The sequence below is a fragment of the Danio rerio genome, chromosome 2 (genome assembly GCF_049306965.1).
Source record: "Danio rerio strain Tuebingen ecotype United States chromosome 2, GRCz12tu, whole genome shotgun sequence".
Classification (NCBI taxonomy): Eukaryota; Metazoa; Chordata; class Actinopteri; order Cypriniformes; family Danionidae; genus Danio; species Danio rerio.
Genome location: NC_133177.1, coordinates 61,417,501 through 61,440,236, shown reverse-complemented (window position 1 = coordinate 61,440,236; position 22,736 = coordinate 61,417,501). Strand labels below are relative to the sequence as shown.

The 22,736-nt window shown below is 37.2% G+C and overlaps 2 protein-coding genes across 6 annotated transcripts in view; both read left to right on the top strand.

Moving 5' to 3' along the window:
* Positions 1-22,736, top strand: part of lingo3b (leucine rich repeat and Ig domain containing 3b) — a 790,077-nt gene that overhangs the window by 247,679 nt on the left and 519,662 nt on the right. The window lies entirely within an intron of this gene.
* The window catches only part of pias4b (protein inhibitor of activated STAT, 4b), a 35,802-nt gene that overhangs the window by 5,965 nt on the left and 7,101 nt on the right, over positions 1-22,736 (top strand). For 2 of the 5 annotated variants that reach the window (NM_001242942.1, NM_200343.2), the window contains 6 exon segments: positions 4,003-4,327; positions 7,636-7,720; positions 13,667-13,696; positions 18,559-18,649; positions 20,129-20,254; positions 21,841-21,946. In NM_001242942.1, the coding sequence (NP_001229871.1) occupies positions 4,006-4,327; positions 7,636-7,720; positions 13,667-13,696; positions 18,559-18,649; positions 20,129-20,254; positions 21,841-21,946 (760 nt within the window). In that variant the 5' untranslated portion in view covers positions 4,003-4,005. 5 annotated transcript variants of the gene reach the window in all.

Genomic DNA, 22,736 nt, shown 5'->3' with positions numbered 1-22,736 from the left:
GATGGATAGATAGATAGATAGATAGATAGATAGATAGATAGATAGATAGATAGATAGATAGATAGATAGATAGATAGTGTGTGTGTAGATAGGTAGATAGTGTGTATATATAAATAGATAGATAGATAGATAGATAGATAGATAGATAGATAGATAGATAGATAGATAGATAGATAGATAGATAGATAGATAGTGTGTGTATAGATAGATAGATAGATAGATAGATAGATAGATAGATAGATAGATAGATAGATAGATAGATAGATAGTGTGTGTATAGATAGATAGATAGATAGATAGATAGATAGATAGATAGATAGATAGATAGATAGATAGATAGATAGATAGATAGATAGATAGATAGATAGATAGAATATAGATAGATAGATAGATAGATAGTATATAGATAGATAGATAGATAGTGTGTGTATAGATGGATAGATAGATAGATAGATAGATAGATAGATAGATAGATAGATAGATAGTGTGTGTATAGATAGATAGATAGATAGATAGATAGATAGATAGATAGATAGATAGATAGATAGATAGATAGATAGATAGATAGATAGTGTGTGTGTAGATAGGTAGATAGTGTGTATATATAAATAGATAGATAGATAGATAGTGTGTGTATAGATGGATAGATAGATAGATAGTGTGTGTGTAGATAGATAGATAGATAGATAGATAGATAGATAGATAGATAGTGTGTGTATAGATAGATAGATAGATAGATAGATAGATAGATAGATAGATAGAAGATAGATAGATAGATAGTATATAGATAGATAGATAGATAGTGTGTGTATAGATGGATAGATAGATAGATAGATAGATAGATAGATAGATAGATAGATAGATAGATAGATAGATAGATAGTGTGTGTATAGATGGATAGATAGATAGATAGATAGATAGATAGATAGATAGATAGATAGATAGATAGATAGATAGATAGATAGATAGATAGATAGATAGATAGTGTGTGTATAGATAGATAGATAGATAGATAGATAGATAGTGTGTGTGTAGATAGGTAGATAGTGTGTATATATAAATAGATAGATAGATAGATAGATAGATAGATAGATAGATAGATAGATAGATAGATAGATAGATAGTGTGTGTATAGATAGATAGATAGATAGATAGATAGATAGATAGATAGATAGATAGATAGATAGTGTGTGTATAGATAGATAGATAGATAGATAGATAGATAGATAGATAGATAGATAGATAGATAGATAGATAGATAGATAGATAGATAGATAGATAGTGTGTGTATAGATAGATAGATAGATAGATAGATAGATAGATAGATAGATAGATAGATAGATAGATAGATAGAATATAGATAGATAGATAGATAGTATATAGATAGATAGATAGATAGTGTGTGTATAGATGGATAGATAGATAGATAGATAGATAGATAGATAGATAGATAGATAGATAGATAGATAGATAGATAGATAGATAGATAGATAGATAGATAGATAGTGTGTGTGTAGATAGGTAGATAGTGTGTATATATAAATAGATAGATAGATAGATAGATAGATAGATAGATAGATAGATAGATAGATAGATAGATAGATAGATAGATAGTGTGTGTATAGATAGATAGATAGATAGATAGATAGATAGATAGATAGATAGATAGATAGATAGATAGATAGATAGTGTGTGTATAGATAGATAGATAGATAGATAGATAGATAGATAGATAGATAGAATATAGATAGATAGATAGATAGTATATAGATAGATAGATAGATAGTGTGTGTATAGATGGATAGATAGATAGATAGATAGATAGATAGATAGATAGATAGATAGATAGTGTGTGTATAGATAGATAGATAGATAGATAGATAGATAGATAGATAGATAGATAGATAGATAGATAGATAGATAGATAGTGTGTGTGTAGATAGGTAGATAGTGTGTATATATAAATAGATAGATAGATAGATAGTGTGTGTATAGATGGATAGATAGATAGATAGATAGTGTGTGTGTAGATAGATAGATAGTGTGTATATATAAATAGATAGATAGATAGATAGATAGATAGATAGATAGATAGATAGATAGATAGATAGATAGATAGATAGATAGATAGTGTGTGTATAGATGGATAGATAGATAGATAGATAGTGTGTGTATAGATGGATAGATAGATAGATAGTGTGTGTGTAGATAGGTAGATAGTGTGTATATATAAATAGATAGATAGATAGATAGATAGATAGATAGATAGATAGATAGATAGATAGATAGATAGATAGATAGATAGTGTGTGTATAGATGGATAGATAGATAGATAGATAGTGTGTGTGTAGATAGGTAGATAGTGTGTATATAAAAATAGATAGATAGATAGATAGATAGATAGATAGATAGATAGTATATAGATAGATAGATAGATAGATAGTATATAGATAGATAGATAGTGTGTGTATAGATGGATGGATAGATAGATAGATAGATAGATAGATAGATAGATAGATAGATAGATAGATAGATAGATAGATAGATAGATAGATAGATAGATAGATAGATAGATAGATAGATAGATAGATAGATAGATAGATAGATAGATAGATAGATAGATGGATAGATAGATAGTATATAAATAGACAGATAGATAGATAGACCTTCACGACAGCTGATTGGTCAGGAGACCGATCTATCATCATTTGGCGACGCAGCACGGGAATGTAAAAAGCATGTCAGGAAGAGCGGGAGAGAGAGAGCGCTTTTTCCTTTGATCTCGTTTTTCGTGTATTTTTCTGACATGATTATGATTTTCGTTGTTTTTGCTTAACTTTCGTTTGGGTAAAATTATTTTGCATTACTTTTGCCCACTTTAAGAAATTTTGTGGGGTTTGTACATTTTTATTTCAATTGATTTGTATATTAATTTTTAGCTCCGCTCCTTCCCGACAATATAGCTGCATCTCCTCAAGTTCAGTCTTAGTGTAAGGTGGATAGGGAAAATTTCATACGATTTCCATTTTGCAAACACGTAGAAAATGTATTGTTAAAGACATCAGGTAAGAGGTGAAGGTCATCTTTGTTTATTTTATTCAGTATAGGGAAGTATGCGGCGCACGGCGCTGAAGACCTTTTTTTCTTTTCATCAGTTTTAGCGAGGTAAGAGGGGTTATTCATGAGTTAGAATTGTTTTATTATATTTATTTCTTTTGTTTGTCTTCACTATCACCCCCTTGCTCGAGTTTAACTAATCTTTGTTTGATACTTTTGTTTGAATTTGTTACTTTATTATATTATTTTTATTAATGTAAATATTTCTCTTTTTTGTATATTTGGGCATTATTCTGGTTTTACTTTTGTACATTAAATCACTTTTGTTGGCAGTTCTGTTGCTTACGCCCTCACATTGTGAAATTACCACACTTTTTAAATGTTTTTCCTTACAGGTAAGTTTCGTGAAACAGTTGAGACAGACAGTCAGGCGCTTTGTCTACGACACGAATTCTATTCCTGTACTCCACTGGAAAACCAAAATGTTTCCACACAGATGACTTTAATGTGTCTGGGGGATCTGCAATCTCAGTACTATGTGAAGCAGCCATCCTGCGTCCAGTACTTTTATCATCATTACTAAAACAATTTAATCAAATATTATAATAAAGATGTGTTTAAATTGGTTCAATTAGTTAGAGACAAGTGATGTCAACCTCAACAATGGGCAGCAGGGGGCGTGAGAGTACCGCGGTATGCCACGAGAGTTTCGCGATACGTATCGTGGTTGGTGTATCGCGATATTTTGGTTCGGTTTTAATATCTTTACACCCCTACAGCGGATGCCCTTCCAGCCGCAACCCATCTCTGGGAAATGTGTTTATATAGTGGTATTTTATTTTTCTGGGATAAATATTGCGATATCAGATTTTTCCAATATCGTGCAGGCCTAGTGTACACTATTATGAGTTTCATTGCATTAATCAGTAACGCATGTGTCTTACAGGTGATGCTGGAGACGCTGCGGGTGACAGAGCTCCGTCTTCTGCTCTCTAAAATGGGCAAGAGCAAAAGCGGCCTGAAGAAGGATCTGCAGAAGAGAGTGACTGATCTCCTGCATAATGACTGCAGTCCTGAGCTTCTGTCCGCCGTCAGGGAGCTGCATGATCTCAGACAGATCTCTAAAAGCAGGAGGTCAGGGATAGAAATCATCTCCATGCCGGAGAGTCTCTCGCCTGGAGGAACCCCCTCACCCAAATCTGCAGGACCACAGATGATCAAACTGCCCTTCTACCAGACGCTGGAGACCATTATTCCCCCCACACCTCTGGGTAAGATGCATATGTGGAAGTAGAGCTCGTTTATAAAGATAAACACAACAGAAATAGCTTTATAAATCCAGAATCAAACCAAAAGTGCTTCTGGGGCAATAGATGTGTTGCACTTTTTGGATGAGGGATTCTTAAAGATCAAAATCAAGATCAAGGCACACAATGTAAGTGGAAAAAGTTAAAGTCTCTATTACATGGCTATTGTTTTCAGTGTCACATGATGCAGTTATATATCTAAACAGTACAGAGAATTAAATAGCCTCTATGTATCCCTGTATATTTATTTATAAATGTATATGGGAGAAATAAAGACATTTTTTTTGTATAATTTATAATAATGATTTTCCCCCTCTTCTTTTCTACCAATTCCTGTATTGATAATAATACTTGCGTTGAATTTATTGCATCTAAAATGAATGAATAAATAATATGATAAAATATTAAATAAAAACATAATAAATAAAATACTAAATAAAATGAAAATGTAATAATATAAAAAAAAATAGAATAATAAAAAATGAAATTTTTTTAAACGAATAAAATGAAATTTTAAAATAAAATAATATTAAATAAAATACAAATTAAGATGAAAATTGTTAAAAATAAAAAACACAAAAAAAATTTTAAACACAATGAATTTTTAGAAATAAAAAGTAATAATAAAATACAAAAAAAATATATATATATTTTAAAAAAGTAAATAATAATAGTAATAAATAAAATACAAAATAAATAAAAAATGTAATAAAAAATATAATAGAAAAAAAATTAAAGATTAAATAGATAATATTAAATAAAATACAAAATAAAAGAAATGTAATAAAAATAAAATAAACAAAATAAAGTAATAAAAATTTAATGATTTAAAAAATAAAATTATAATAAATAAAATACTAAATGTAATAAAGAATAAAATAATACAAATGATTTTTAAAAATAAATTAAATAATAATAATATTAATTAAATGAAAATAAATAAATAAAAATGTTATTATAATAAATAAAATACAAAATAATATTTAAGAAATATTTAAAAAATTAAAAATAATTAATAATTTTTAAATACAGTGATTTATATATATATATATATATATATATATATATATATATATATATATATATATATATACAGTGTATGTATGTATGTATGTATGTATGTATGTATGTATGTGTGTGTGTGTGTGTGTGTGTGTGTGTGTGTGTGTGTGTGTGTGTGTGTRTATATATATATATATATATATATATATATATATATTTAGTAAAAAAAAAAAGTCAAAGAAAATAAATAAATGAAAAATGACAGTGAAAATAAAATACACAGATATAAAAACTCAGTATTCACAGATGTCTGTGTGGTGTGTTTTCTACTTCTGCTGGTTTTTGCTGAGATGTGTGTGTTTTCCAGTCCAGAGCTGCAGTGTTTACATTGATGGAGAATTATGGCCCTCTAGTGACGCTGCTGGAGAAAACACTTTATGCTCCAATCTACTGCTCATAAAAGAGGGAAATAAAATCATAAAACAATATATATTTAGGCTACATTTATCTGAAATACAATAAACCAGCATTTCAATGTAATTGAAAAAATAAAAAATGATTTAAAATTAAGTTAGAAATGTATTAAAATAAGAATGACTGTTTCTACGCAAGTGTAAACAAAATGTAATTCATAACTGGATGTAAAGCTGAATTGGTGTTTATGTGATCCTTCAGAAATCAGTATAATGTGATGATTTAGTGATCAAATTTGTGATTACTAGAAATGTAAAAACTTGTTTCGCTTTTCTGTGTAACGTTTGAGTCTGTCATATGTAGGGTTGTAACGGTATGAATTTTTTACGGTATGATAATCGTCTAAAACAATACCACGGTTTGACGGTTTCGCGGTATACGGTATTAAATAGTAATTCTCATAGCAAAGACCCTGAAAAGAATAAGAACACGTTTTCTGACTGAACAAAGGTTTTATTTCAACAAACTTTTGAAAGAACCATTTTAATAGAACTATAGAAGTCTTTTATAAAAATAAACTGAAAAATCTCCCATTTTAATAAATTAAATTAGAAGGAATAAACAAGCAAGGTCTTTTAAGATTAGACAAAAATAAACTTAAACTGTCCTTCCTTATAAGCAGGATAAATGGGAGACCAAAAGTGCAATACCAAGTTTATGGCTGTAAACATGTATTTAAAGCGTTGTTTTTTTCAGTCTAGGTTGTGATGAAGAAATGTAAGCATGTTGAGATTTTCAGGACTTAATCTTGACCGCTGAGGTGAGAGAATGTGTCCACTTGTACAATGAACAAATAAAAAAATAAGGAAATAATAAATAATGTGTCAAAGTCCAAATAAACATGGTGCAAATCCTCAGTAAAAAAAATAGATATAAATAATTACATAACGAAACTAGATTCAATATGGAACATCCTTAGGTTTTATGTGCCAGCATGGATATGGTTGTCTGTGGATATGGATTTGGATATGGTTGTATGCAATGCAGACAAACAGCTGCACCTTCATTTGCGTCTTTTGAAAACAGCAAGAGCAGCAGTTCGTCTTTGCTGTGTCACTGTTTTGTCATGTTTCTGTGCTGCTGTGCATGCAAAAGTACTTAGTATGACAATTATTTCATGCAAAACTTTTTTTTTTTTTGCATTTTATTTAGCCGCGCATAAATGTATGCCTATCTCTCATTCCGTGTTGTTCAAAAAGCTCAGTGTTGGTCCACAAACAAAAGTGAAACCTATGCTTATTGGTTGTGATATAGCGAGTTTGAACCAATCTGGGCATGGAGGAGGGACAATGCATCAATGTATCATGTCTGGTTTGTCCGGAGACACAGTGACGAGCGTTTCTTTGTCAAATCAGCGTTGTCAAATTTTGATGACGTAACCGCACTGATTCCGGAGCCTCTGAAAGTCCGCGAATGTTTTGTGATACAGCACTGGAAAGCTGAGATTCTGTTCTTTATGCCAATCTTTGAATTGTATGAATCGGATCAGCGGATCAAAAGTTATTAAACATTTAAGAGCAATACTTATTTTTAGCCGCGGGCGGCTGTCTCGGTCTTTAAGGGTTAAAACCGTTGATATGCAATTGTTCATGGTATGATAATCGTGCACGTTCAAATCGTGGTAAACCGTCATACCGGTATATTGTTACAACCCTAGTCATATGATCTTTGTGTTCCTCGGAGGCTTGTTACTGTACTGTGTTAAACATAATTTGGGAAACATTTGAAAAAGAAAAACAGAAACTCGCAGGAGGACAAATAATCTTGACTTCAACTGCTTGCAATTTGTCATTCAGTGCCCACATATGGAGGAGCCATGCAAAACTCAGACTTTCTGTTTCATCTCAGTGAAAGTCAACAGGCGCTGATCCAGAACAGCCGGTGAGTTTCTGTCGTCATTTGTGCGTGTGTGTGTGCATGTGTGTTTGCATGTGTGCCATGATTTAGAGCAGAGGTGGGCAAACTACGACCCGCGGGCCATATGAGGGCTGCTGAACACTTTCATCCAGCCGGTGAGGGAGTTTTTAAAATGCTGCTTCTGAGTAACGGTTTGGTTCAGAATTTGTAAATTAATTATGCAATACAAGTGAACGCCATGTGATGGCAGTATTGCAGGCGGTAAAGTTAGAGCAACCAGTAGAATCAGAACACACTCTCGGATATTAAAATTCACTTGATCGTTAATGACTGAAAATGAGTCAGGCAACACAAAAAAAAATAAAATTTGACTGAATGTCGTGTTTAAGGAAGAATAAACTGCAAAATACTTCTTCACCAGTATTGGACAGAAAGCGGTGTGTCTGATATGCCAAGAAAGTATTGCTGTTATTAAAGACTACAACCTAAGAGGCCGATCACACCGAACACACTTTAATGGGGCGTTCACACCTACACTTTTGTTTGGGAACCTGTCTCGTTTGCCCAGTTAGCGCGGTTGGCGCTGCCCGAGTCTGCCCGCAAACGAGTGATGATCTCCCGGGAATCTCGCGTCTCCCTCCCGATCCTCAAATAGGCTACGTCGCGCACCCTTCTCACCCCTCCCCACCGCAGCACTCCTCGCTCTTCAGACACGACGCGTGCACCTTGTCAAACACCAATCAAACCACCACCTCTCCTGACAGCTGAGCGGGACTCTGCAAAATAAACCCTGACACTCTGACCAATGTGAGGAGAGTTTACTCACACGTGACTTGTTTTAGCTCTTTTGGTCCGATTAGAAACTTTGCCGCGTGAAAGCGAACCGCTCCAAGAGCAAAGAGCAACACTGTAACCATTTTAATCCCTGTTTCAGAACAACTGAATCGATTCACAGATGTGAAAGCACCCTAAGAGACGGCTCTTTTGAATGGTTTACTAACAGCTGCGAAGGTTTTGCGCGCTGCTTATGCGTCCTGCGCACCTTGCGTTTTTGCTGTTGCAGACTTCAGACTTTGACACCCTTACGAAGAGAGGGGACCAGGCTCATTGTTCACATTAACACACTCATAATAACATGACCTGGAATAACAATGACTTAGGCTGCTTTCACACCTGTGAATCGATTCAGTTGTTCTGAAACAGAGATTACAATTGTTACAGTGTTGCTCTTTGCTCTTGGAGCGGTTCACTTTCACACAGCAAAGTTTCTAATCGGACCAAAAGAGCTAAAACAAAACTTCCCGCCCTACTCATAATTCTCTCTTCATATAGCCGTATGTCTATTACATATCCATAAAACACTGTGATATAACCGCGCTTGGATTATATCTCTTTCTCACTAAAATCGAACGGCTCCAGAGTTCATTTCAATCGAGCCGAGACCACCTCATTCAAGCGATCTCAGAGCGATTACTCTGGCGCGGAACAGAGCGCGATTGCCCTGTTCACATATGCCAAACAAACCGCGCTAACTGGGCAAATGAGACACGTTCCGAAACAAAAGTGTAGGTGTGAAAGCACCCTTAAATTCTTCTTCCGTTTCATCTCATAGTTTTATGATTGATTTGAGCATATTAATACAAGCTCAAATGAGATTGTTGCACATTTGACTCAAATTATATAATAATTGCTGGTTAAATGGGTTAGTTTTGTCATTGAATATATTTTCCATGCATACATCCACCTTTTAAAAAGTTATTTTAGCAAAGATTTGTGGATTCATCAAGTTTTATGATGATTGATCTGTATATTCTAAAAGCAGTGCACATTAGATTAGTGTAAATTTGACTGAATGGTAAACTTTACGAATTATTTTGAATATGTTAATGAGATTTTTTCTATCAGACAATATCTTTTCTATTCTCCACTTTAAAATTATTACATTTTTATTATTATTATTATTATTATATTTTATAAGGGATTATTTTATTGTTTTATAATGATTGATAAGTAAATATAAATAGCAGTGCAATTAATTTGACTTGTAGGGCTCTATTTTGACAGTCCATGCGCAGAGCACAAAACGCAGGGCGCAAACGCTTTCAGGGCGTGTCAGGATGCGTTTTTGCTAATTTAAGGACGGGAAAACCTGCTTTGCGCCATGGCGCATGGTCTAAAAGGGATGAGTTTATTTTCTTAATGAGTTATTAGGTGTGTTTTGAGAATTAACCAATTAGAGTCTCATCTCCCATTCCCTTTAAGAGCCAGCTGCGTCACGCCAAGAGCGCATTCACTATTTACAGGACGCAAAGTAAGTCTAAGTGGGAAAAAATGTGCATTTCACAAGCAAACAGTTAACAGTTTTTTAACAGAAAACTGTTAAACAGCATCTACTGCGTGAGAATGAGAAATAATGGATCACGTTCACATTCGCTCTTGGATAGGGAAACCTTTACACACAGACATCAATTAGTCTATAAATAAATACTTTTGTTTAAGCGCAAATATTTGTTTCAAAACTATTTCTAAATACAGTTCTAATTTCCAGCAAACGAATAAATGAACAATAATAATGAAGTGTGCTCAAACACCTGAGTTATATCCTAAAACACATGCTGTGCCCCATATGGTCTAAAACCTGACAGGTGGACAAATCTAAGCTTGTTTTTAATAAAACAAATATAAATATGGATATAATAAATAACACTGCTAATAATAATAACATTATACAAAAGCAAATTGTTATGAATGAACTGAAAAAGCCTCTCGAGATGAAGAAGACATAAAAGCAGTGGTTTTTCATATTTATGTTGGCTAGAAAATAATATGTTTTGTAATATTTTAATCCTTTATATTTATATTCTATATCTATTCTTATTATATCCTATATATATCCTTAATATTTACATTTTTTCATATGTAAAGATATTTGCCTATTGCTCTCTTGTGTGTATTAAGCAGTGTGTAAGTGAGGTGCAACTCTGCGCTGGAGTTTAGACCGGGTTAGTTTTGGTCTAATGAAAAATCTATTATAGTTTCTCAAAATAGCAACGCGCCAGCGGTCCGCCTCAGAACGCCTTCCTTTTTAGACCAGAACGCCTATGGGCGCACAAATGAGCGCTAATGCATTTGCTATTTAAACAGCGTAGCGCAACGCCTCAAAACCACTCTTGCGCCGAGCTGAAACTACCAAAAGACTACTGCGCCATGCCTTGCGTTGGGTGTATGATAGGGCCCGTACACTTGACCAAATAATATTTTTAAAAATCAGTTTTGTGTTAATGTGACATATTTCTGTCCGATATTACATGTTTCATGCATACTGCCACTTTTTTTGAAGGATTTGACATGTGGCCCTTCAATTAGTTTGCAAAACTTGATGTGGCCTTCGGGTCTAAAAAGTTTGCCCACCACTGATTTAGGCGGAATGTGCACTCGCAGAATTTTGCAGATTTTTAGCCCATCATTGGTTCTGTTTATTAACTTGTGTAAATGTGTGTACATTTTTATTTATTCAGTTTTTAAATTAATTTCAGTAATATTAGGCCCTGTTTACACTGTCAGGTCTTGATGCCCAATTCCGATTTGTTGCCTATATCTCATTTGTTTGCCTGTCTGTTTACACGTTGTAAAAATGAGTGCACTTCAGTAGCACAGTCTCATTTAGTTATGTTGCCAGTTAATTTGAAACCCACCACAGGGTGTCCGGTAAGAGACGTAGAAGATGGTTTGGGTATGGGAGTAACCCGTTTGTTGTCCCCACAACTCAGTATGCCAAGGTTATTGATTAAGTGTATATGTGTGTGGTCTTTTGTCATATACGCACACGACTTATAACATAAACAGGAGTTTGTCTTATGCAACGGCACAGAAAGCTTTGTGTGCAATCAGTTAAGCTCACTTTACATCTGCCGAGTGCAGTGGGCGGGTTGTTTTGCTGCACGTAGCTCGGCGAAGCCGATTGGCTGGCTGCGTGTCTCTCAGCGAATGCTGATTGGCCGCTTGCCTTTCACTCAGTCTCGGTAAAAGGGAGAGAGAATTGCGATCAGCAGAGTCAACACATTCAAGATTATAATGGCCTTTTTAACACACGTTGTTTTAATTGTGACCCATATCCAATTCATGCGTTTACACTTGCCATACAATTTTGGATGTCGCGCATGCATAGAGGCGGGTTCTAGCATCTGTGTCATGATGATGTGTATAATCCATTTATAAATAATATTGTTTTGTTTGCGTCTAAACATTGCGACCATCCACACAAAATATTCGTATGATTTTGTTGCTGTCGTACCATGGATATTTTCTCAAATTATCTTTAAATGTGGAGCTAACAAATTACTTTAAAATAAGAATTTAATCGGTTGTCATCAGTTTAACAAGCCGAGTCCTTGCCAGAAGCAGCCCGGACTCTACACACAGACTCGGGCCAGATATGGTTAACAGGAATTGGATTTGCGCTTATGGTTTATGCTTTAATGATGCCCTCCACCATTCAGAGGAATGTGTGGGTACGAGGGAGATCTCAGGTCTGGTGGGAGCAAATTGTGGCGACTGACCACTTTCCTCCTCTGTGTTTCCTCTGGTGTTTACCGCGTCGGCATCTCCACACACGCTCTTCCTTCTACGTCATTAAACCGCAGAGAAGCAGCACATTGTCGCAAGTTTAATGATGTACAGAACGAAACGCCTCAATAAATCTGATCTGCCTGCTTATATGACAGTCGCATTGTCACATATCCGATATATATCTGATTTATTTCCACATATGAAGGAGGCCTGAAACCCATCTCTGAATATCTGAATGCATGCGTTCGTTCGTGTTTACACGGTCATTGAACAGATCCGATCTGTGTCACATATGAGCAAACAATCAGAATTGGGTCACATTTAACTGGCAGTGTAAACGGGGCCTTATTGACTAATATGAACATGTTCGTATGATTTATTTACAATACAGTGTGTAAAGTAATACTTTGTCATTTAGTTGAGATTATATGAGACTTGCTTTATTTACATTTTTTTTTTACAAATAAAGTGAATCTAATTGGATTTGCATTGTAAACATTAAATAAAAGTAAAAAGGTATTACTTTTTCGTTCATATATTAAGGTTTTAGAGAAGGTCGTTGGTTCAAGCGTTGGCTGGGTCAGTTGGTGTTTCTTTGTGGAGTTTGCATGTTCTCCATCCATTCGCGCAGGTTTCTCCCGGGTGCTCCGATTTCCCCCACAGTACAAACACATGCGGTACAGGTGAATTGGGTTAGCTAAATTGTCTGCTGTGTATGAGTGTGTATGGATGTTTCCCATAGATGGGTTGCGGCTGGAAGGGCATCCGCTGCATAAAAACGTGCTGGATAAGTTGGCGGTTCATTCCGCTGTGGCGATCCCAGATTAATAAAGGGACTAAGCCGACAAGAAAATGAATGAATAAATAAATAATAAGGTTTTAGTTATGATACTCCTAAAATAACTCGGCACAAATCTGCAGATTTTTAACAAAATTTCTGCGCACAAATAGCAAAAAATTCCCGCAGATTCCGTCCGGCCCTATAACTCTTGTGTTGGACTCATTCATTTATTTTCGGCTTAGTCCTTACTCTTGGGTTGCCACAGTGGAATGAGCTGCCAACTTATCCAGCATATGTTTTACACAGCGGATGCCTTTCCAGCTCCAACCAATCACTGGAAAACATCCATACACACTCATACACTACGGCCAATTTAGTTTATTCAATTCACCTGGACTTGTGGGGGAAACCGGAGCACTTGGAGGAAACCCACGCCAACTTGGGGAGAACACGCAAACTCCACACAGAAATGCCAACTGAACCAGCAGAGGCTCGAACCAGAGATCTTCTTGCTGTGAGGCGATCGTGCTACCCACTGCACCACCGTGACACACTTGACTCATAGTGATTCACTAAATAAATTAAGTTCATTAATGATCTTCTTTTCCTCTCTCCATCAGGTCGTCTCAGCCCGTTCAGGTGGTGCTCAGGTGAAATTTCACTACAGATAAACCAATTGTTTTCTCATTCGTCTGTGTATACTGATGGGAAGTTAAATACAAACGCATGTGCACTGGAAAATGCTTTTCTTACTTAGAGTTTGTGTCTTGTTTCTAAAAAAAATTTCTTAAAGAGCCCCAATTATGGGTTTTTGAAAATGACCTTCCATGTAGAGTCAGTGTAACGGCTGTTTCACACCGCAAGCATCAGCAGCGCGTTTTTTCGGCGTCCATGTTAACAGTTTAGAGCACAGGTGTCAAACTCAGTTCCTGGAGGGCCGCAGCTCTGCACCGTTTAGTTCCAACCCTAATTAAACACACCTGATCAAACTAATTGAGTCCTTCAGGCTTGTTTGAAACCTACAGGTAAGTGTGTTGGAGCAGGGTTGGAACTAAACTGTGCAGGGCTTCGACCCTCCAGGAATTGAGTTTGACACCCCTGGTTTAGAGCTTTCATACCGCACGCAGCAGCAGCGCGTCAGCGTGAGCGTCGCTGAAGCAGAAGTGCAGCTATAGTTTCGGCGCTGGGTCTATTTTTGCCGCGCTGCTCACGCTCAATTAAAGTGACAGTGCATTGATAATGACTAAAACACATTGAATGACAGTAAAAAGTAGCAATTTTACCAAATAAATGTGTTAATAATGTCAAATGGTTTATATATAGTCAATCAAATGAACTTAAATGATTAAAAACGGCAACAAACATTTATTTAGGCCCGAACTACAAAACCAAATGTAAAACAATTGTAGTATCAGTTTTGCTTAAGTTGCATGCTAGTGTTTCAGGAGAGGGGAAATAGAATATTTACGGGATTTGTAGTCCATAGCGAAGTGTATTGTGGGTAGTGTAGTTCGACACACATGCTGGATGATGTTAACTCGCTGTGTTCTGTGCAGCTCAAGCATAGCAAGAAAATTTTAATCGGCTTTGTTTTATGTTCACTCGAGTTATTCCTACCGGGAGCTGTTTGCTCTGTGAACCTGACAACACGAAAATAAGTAAAAGAAGGGCATGCATTAATTACTTCTGTCCGTCTCATCATCTGCACGAGCATGAATTAACGAGCTGTAATTCTGCCGCTGGACATCACTGAAGCGGAGAAAACAACACTAGTTTGATCATGTATAAATATCATTATAACTAAATTGTATAAATATTATTATAACTAGGCCTACAGCAACCTGACAATCAAAAAACAAATGACATGATATCACAGGCGATTGTCCTCTGACTGTAGACACTCCTATTGAGCTTGAGAATCATACAGCACTATTTGATCTATAAAATTTGTAAAATAAAGATTTGCAGGTTAAAGAAACCGCAGTTGCCGCGGGCGTTGCTGCAGATGAAAAGTTTAAAAAGTGTATTTGTATATAGAGAGACATGGGTAACTAGATAGAATAGACCGAGATATGTTGATCTCTGCAGCAGCCGCCGAAGAGCTGCGCGCTGCAGACGCAGCTGGTGTGAAAGGCAAACGCCTGCATGCTGCTTCTGCTCGACATACGCGCTGCTGACGCTTGCGGTGTGAAACAGGCGTAATGCTGTGTTCACACCAGACGCGGAACGCACAGATAAATGGTATGGGCGGTACACCGGTGTCATAGTCATTACCGGTGTGACAATGCGCCACCACATGGATCTTCTAATACTGTCAATACCGTAATAAATTAATTATATGCGCCTGAAATCTAAGCTATGCGACCTCATAATATATTTGGGAGCATGTGTGCGACTGCATATAATGGTTGTAGCGCGACCTGTTTTGATTTTGTCTAAAAACGTGCTGAATCGCTCTTCTCTGCCACTATATTGGTTATTAGCTGTCGATCACTCAAGGCTTTCCGCTGTCAGATGACAGGGAGCTTTTGTGACCGCCGGGAATGCAAGCAGCTGAAGAGTGAAAAGTTTACAGGTTTGCAAACCCCACCTAGTTATAATAATACTAATAAAGGCGCAGATGAGATCGATCATGACATGTGGTGAATATTGATCCGCCAGCTTAGACCAATCGAGTCTCGGAGAACTCGAGTTTTCGGAGAAGGTGCCTGAATTTCAATGCGTTGCATTCTCTGCGTGCTCAGCGCAAATGTCCGCTACATGCAAAATCTAATACTGTACACATCATCGCTAAAGAAGCTCGCCTTTACTAAGTTTAAGCCGCCTTTCCACTGCACACGACATTTGGACACGACTGTCGGAATACGCCCCCTTGTGGCAGCCGCACGGTATTTTCAGTGTTGTCGTGCACCACGGGGGAGAAGGTGATTCTCAACGGTGTCCGAAATAAAGGACTGCAAAAGCAAGAGCCTTTATTCTCTGTGCGTTTACATGGTTTAATGGATGATTGAATACTAGAAACTCATAGACTGCTAAAATATTGAAGGAAATGTGGAGACAACATTAAAAATATATATTTTATTACTTTCTTACTTTTATAAACAAAAAGTTTTTCTTTAATTTAGACTTTTTATAATTCAAAAAATAAACCAAATAAACTCATATTTCTCATCTCGCGCGCACGGATCTGCTTGGACAATACTGGAATACATCACATCCGGTCGGCAGGTCGCATATGGTCTAGTCGCAGGAGTTCAAATATTGCAACGGATCCGCAGCTCAATTCGGATCCGGATTTTCGGCATACGGAGATGATCGGAACTCAACGCAGCTCCCGGACTGCTCTCCATTGGAAATGAATGACTTCCGGTCTGTCGCTTGTCGTTTTTGTCGTGTGCAGTGGAAAGGAGGCTTTACACTGAAACTGCGGCTCATTAAAAAAAGCCGTATTGCACCAGTGGTCAACGCAAGAACCCTGCTCATGTACTGATCCGGCTGACTCGCCTGCTTTCCTCAAACACAGAAAAATGAAGATCAGCTCATAACGAGAGCGAGCATTTACAATGACACAAACCGAAAACAAAACCTTTAAAGAGTGGCAGAAGTGAGACTCTTCTTACTTTCTTTATCTTTCCTGAGATGTATAATATTTTGCTATTTAGTTACTGATGACTGCTTTGCAGCTTTCAGCATGAATTGAATGATTTATTATAGTCTTTCATTTGTTTTGTAGCAGAAATGTTATTTATTAAATTGACATGCATGTAAAAACAATAGTGCAAAATAAATATTTCTTACTGTACTTCTTTACTGTATTTCTTACTGAAAGCTAGGTTGCTGCCGGAAGTGGTGTTAGTGAGGCCAGCAGGGGGCGCTCAACCTGCGGTCTGTGTGGGTCCTAATGCCCCAGTATAGTGACGGGGACTCTATACTGCTCAGTGAGCGCTGTCTTTCGGATGAGACGTTAAACCGAGGTACCGACTCTCTGTGGTTGTTAAAAATCCCAGGATGTCCTTCGAAAAGAGTTGGGGTTTACCCCGGTATCCTGGCCAAATCTGCCCACTGGCCTCTGTCCATCATGGCCTCCCAACCATCCCTATATCATAACTGGCTTCATCACTCGGTCTCCTCTCCACCAATCAGCTGGTGTGTGGTGTGCGGTCTGGCGCAAAATGGCTGCCGTCACGTCATCCAGGTGGATGCTGCACACTGGTGGTGGATGAGGAGATCCCCCCCATTGTGTAAAGTGCTTTGAGTGCCCAAAAAAGCGCTATATAAATGTAAGGAATTATTAATTATTATTATTATTATTATCTTTATAAACTCCTCCAGCAACTTAACCTGGATGATGAAGTCTTTCAGCTGTACTTCTGACTGAGCCCAGCCCAGTTTGATGCACTGTTGTCTGTGTCAGCTGGGGGATTTCCCCCGGGACACCAACAACAGGCGATACGTCACAATCACGCCCCCACAAGAGCCAGCTCCTGATTGGTTAACGCAGCGCGAATGTCCGCTTAAGTTCAGATTTTTAAACTCGAACGGTTCACCCGAAACATGCAGATCAGCAAGTTGTTGGAGACCCTTAAAACCAAAACATCACCCTTTTTAATGTATAATAGGGGCTCTTTAAATCAAGAAGCATTTTCTGGACAAGAACAAAAATGTCTTGTTTTCAAAAATAATGAGTCAAAATTGAGTTTAGACAAGCACAATAATCTGCCAATCAGATAAAACAAACAATGTAGATTATTTTGCTTGTTTTAAGGTAAAACTGACTTCATTCTGACTCATTATTTCTGAAAACAACACGATATTTTTGCTTGTTTCTTGATTTAAGAATGTTTAAATATTTGGACTAGAAACTGAAGCTTTTATTTGCAGCGTGCATGCATTTGTATTTAGTTTCCCTCTAGTACACAGTTGAAGTCAGAATTATTTGCCCCCCTGTCATTTATTTTTCTTTTTTTAATATTTCCCAAATGATGTTTAACAGATTTAGGAAATTTTCGTAGTATGTCTGATAACATTTTTTCTTCTAGAGAAAGTCTTATTTGTTTTATTTCGGCTAGAATAAAAGCAGTTTTAAATTTTTTAAACATCTTTTTAAGGTCAATATTATTAGCCCCTTTAAGCTATTTTTTTTAATAGTCTACAGAACAAACCATCATTATACAATAACTTGCATAATTACCCTAACCTGCCTAGTTAACCTGATTAACCTAGTGAAGCCTTTAAATGTCACTCTAGTCTAATATTACGTCCTGTCATCATGGCAAAGAGAAAATAAATCAGTTATTAGAAATAAGTTATTAAAACTATCATGACTAGAAATGTGTTGAAAAAATCTGCTCTGTTAAACAGAAATTGGGGAAAAAAATAAACGGGGGTGCTAATAATTGAGGGGGGCCAATAATTCTGACTTCAACTGTACACACAAATGAAAGAAAGAAAAGCAGTGTTTGCATGTATTCAATGTTAAATGTCTTCATAAAATGTTTATATGTGTTTGTAGGATTTGCTACAGCGAGAGCATCGGTGTTGAGGAGGATCAGTATCCACCAAACATCTGCGTTTCAGTCAATCACAATAACTGTCCAGTACAGGTGAGTTACCATAGTTAATCTATACTTGAGTAATGATTAATGACTAAATAATCATGTTAACATTAGGGGTGTCACGATTTCCATTTTTAATCGAAATCGATCGAAATTTATGCTCAATTTCGATTATCGAATCAAAAAATAGAATCGTCGATGCGGCCACGCCCCCAAGTCACGTCAGTTTGGCTTGCGAAGCGGGAAGAAAACAGGCTTGTTGAAGTGCTTGTTAAACTGCAGACGCAGGAGACCCGTCGACAGAACTTAAACCCTCTCCTCTTTCAATGAAGTCGCCGGTGTGGAAGCATTTTGGATTTCCAGTGAGTTATGTTGACAACGTTCGTGTTGTCGACAAAAAAAAACACAGTTTCGCAAGCTCTGCTATGTACGTATTACGTACGCTTCGTCCGATAGACAACACCGGCATCGCGATCCTCCGCCCGCCCCCGTTGCAAATCCGCTCGTGAAAAGTGCACACTCAGGCCCTGTTTACACTGTCTTTGTTTTTAAATGGCATTTTAGAACGACAACGATTTGACATCCACAGTGGCGTGTAGCATTTCTGAGCAGCCCTCCTTCCTCTCTACCTCTGAAAATGCACATCACGTGACCACACACACACAGACGCACACACAGCCATGCGCTCGAGACAGCAGGTCCAGGCAGTCAGAGGACTGCTTCAATCTTTCACTCACTTGTACTCAGTCATTTTAGTGAACACCTCAGATACTGTTGGCTGGTTCCTGTTGGTTGTGCGTCTTTTTTACCGACGCCATTATAACGACACAGATCACTGCCTATTCACGAGTACCGCAGAAAAAGTGATTGACAGGTGGTAATTATGTGTGTATCTTGCCTTTATTCATTTACTGTATGATTTGTTTATGGGTCAAACAAAGACCATGCAGGTCAGGTAGTTTAAACGGTAGGCTACAAATAATTAATTGGTCATTAATTAATTATATATTGATAATCGAAAATCGAATCGAATCGTGACTTTAGAACCGAAAATGTAATCGAATCGAGGATTTGGAGGATCGTGACACCCTTAGTTAACATGAAGCCTGCTGTCGCACCTGGCCAGGAAAAGATTGTGTCTGAATTAGGGACGCACCAATATATCAGTTGCTGGTATTGGATGTAAGAAAATAAATATTTTTTTTTAAATAAGTATGAATATATTGGATATCACTCAGCCAGTGGAGATCGCTGATTTTTAAACAAAACAGACCTTTAAGCAGGTTTTTGCAATGCCAGTTCGCCGGAAGCGCTTAACCCCGCTTACTGGTAAATGAAAAGTCTCATTAGCATGCTTCGGCATATACCCTATATCGTTTACCTGTCCAGAGGCATTGGAGAGCTAATGATGAGCTGTTGTTTGTTTTTAGTTGTTATCTGGTCGTATTAGTTGTCATTCAAAAGGACTGTCAGTTGTTTCTGCATTGTTTATTAATTAAGCTCAATTGTTTGATGTATTGATTCCAGTGTACATATTCCTCCAATAAACTGGGGCTTGAGCCGTCTCGTCCGTGTCGGCCGATCGACATCACCTCTGACCTTTACCTGTCGTTTACAAACCGCTTCACAGTGCTGTGGGGGAACTTCGGCAAGGTGCGTCTGACCTCGCACAGATATCCTCGACCAATGGGAGATGGGAGAGCGTTTGGGTCATCTGTGTTAATGGGCCACGTTATTGTGTGTGAGTGTGTGTGTGTGTGTGTGTGTGAGTGAGTGTGTGTACGTGTTTTTGTGACATATCAGGACATAAATCTGTATAATGACATGGGTATGACACAGGTATTACAAACAGGAGGTGAAATATGGAGACATTGGTGACGTCCTCATTTCTCAGAATGCTTATAAATCCTACAGAATGAGTTTAATCAGAGTAAAGCTGCACACAGTCTCCTGTGATGGTTGGGTTTAGGGGTGGGGTGGGGTGAGGGCAATACAATATACGGTTTGGACAGTATAAAATGAATGGAAACCTATGTAATGTCCCCACTTTTCACAAAAACAAATGTGTGTGTGTGTGTGTATTTTTGTGTACTGTTGTTTGCGTTTGTGTGCATTTTTCTGTGTGTTTGTGCATGTATTTTTGTGTGCTTGTGTTTGTTTGTGTGTTTGTTTTGTGCGTGTGTTTGCATTTGTGTTTTGAATTTGTATTTTTGTGTGCTTGTGTGTTTGCGTGTGTTTGTTTGTGGTTGTTTGTTTGTTTTCTTGTGTTTGTGCATGCAAATTTGTGTGCTTGTGCGTATTTGGGTCTGTATGTGTATTTGTGTGTTTGTGATTTTGTATTTGCGTGTGTGTTTGTGCATGTGTTGCGTGCGTGTTTGTTTTTTGCATGTGCATTTGTTTTTTGTGTGCGTGCGTGTGTTTGCATGTGTGTGTTTGTTTTTGTTTACGTTTGGAAGTGTTTGTGTGTGTTTGTGCATGTGTTGCGTTCGTGTTTGTTTTTTGCATATGCATTTGTTTGTGTGTGTGTGCACATGTTTGCATGTGCATTTGTTTTTGTGTTTGCATTTGTGTATTTGCATGTGTGTATTTGTTTTTGTTTATGTTTGTGAGTGCTTGTGTTTGTTTGTGCATGTGTTGCGTGTGTGTTTTTGTTTTTTGCATGTGCGTTTGTGTGTGTGTGTGTATGTTTGCATGTGTGTAATTGTTTTTGTTTACATTTGCGAGTGTTTGTGTGTGTTTGTGCATGTGTTGGGTGCATATTTGTGTTTTTATCGTGTGTGTGTGTGTGTGTGTGTGTGTTTGCGCGTGCGTGTTTGAATTTGTATTTGCATGTGTGTATTTGTTTTAAGTTTGCAAGTATTTGTGTGTGTGTTTGTTTTCATGTGTATGTGTGTGTGTGTGTACGTGTTTTTGTGACATATCAGGACACAAATCTGTATAATGACATGGGTATGACACAGGTATTACAAATATATGAGGACATGGGTGACGTCCTCATTTCTCAGAATGCTTATAAATCCTACAGGATGAGTTTAATCAGAGAGTAAAGCTGCACACAGTCTCCTGTGATGGTTGGGTTTAGGGGTGGGGTGGGGTGTATACAGTTTGAACAGCCTAAAATGTATAGGAACCTATGTAATGTTCCCACTTTTCACAAAAACGTGTGTGTGTTTGTGTGTGTGTAGTTACTCCGTTACACTGTATGTGTGTTTTTGTACATTTTTTTTATGTGTGTGTAGAGTTACTCAGTGGCAGTGTATCTGGTGCGGTTGGTGTCGTGTCAGCAGTTGTTGGATCAGCTCCGCAGCTCCTCTGTCGAGCAGGAGGACGTCTGCAGACTCAGAGGTATCATTTAACTTTCATTTCAGTATATTGCATCCATCCATACTGGGCCCGTATGGAGCCTTTTCCCACAACTGTTATGACATGTTTAATGCTCATCAGCATCTTAAATCCTTGAAAGTTTTAATTATTTAGATTTTTTTTTACGTGTGAAAATCATAGACTGTAAAAGATATGGACGTAGTGTCCGTGACGTCACCCATAGGTTTATGAAGAACCCAAATGAAGCTACCAGTAGGCGTGGCCAACCGTCACCATTTCGTTTGCGCGTCATCTCACCAACCGGAGGATTCCAAACAAGGGCAAAAAGGCGGAGCGTGAGTGGAGCTACAGACGCCTGCTGACATTTTGCTTAGATGGGCTTTCCTATGGAAGAAATGCTTAATACTTCATTACTTGCGATTCGTTTGTGTTCTGACCACATGTGCTTGGTTGTACACTATATCAATAGAGTGTTTAGTCTTCTAAAAACACTGCTGTAACGCACTGAGCCACTAAACATTGCATAATCTGCATAATTAAGGTCGCCGTCACTTCACCTCAGCTGATTCCGGCTGATTAGCCGCTGAACTCTGCATATATACATTGTATTTTTGTGTTGTTTCTTACAATTATCAGATGATGGCATGTTGTGTGCACTTAATAGTGCTCTCAAACTATTCAAGTGGCCTCCATTTCCCAGTTGAGTGAAATTATATACATCTCTATACATCTATTTGTTTTATTTAAGATCATTTATCATTTGTAATGTTCTTTAGAGCTGTAATGCACTCCAGAATCTGTCAGATTGGTG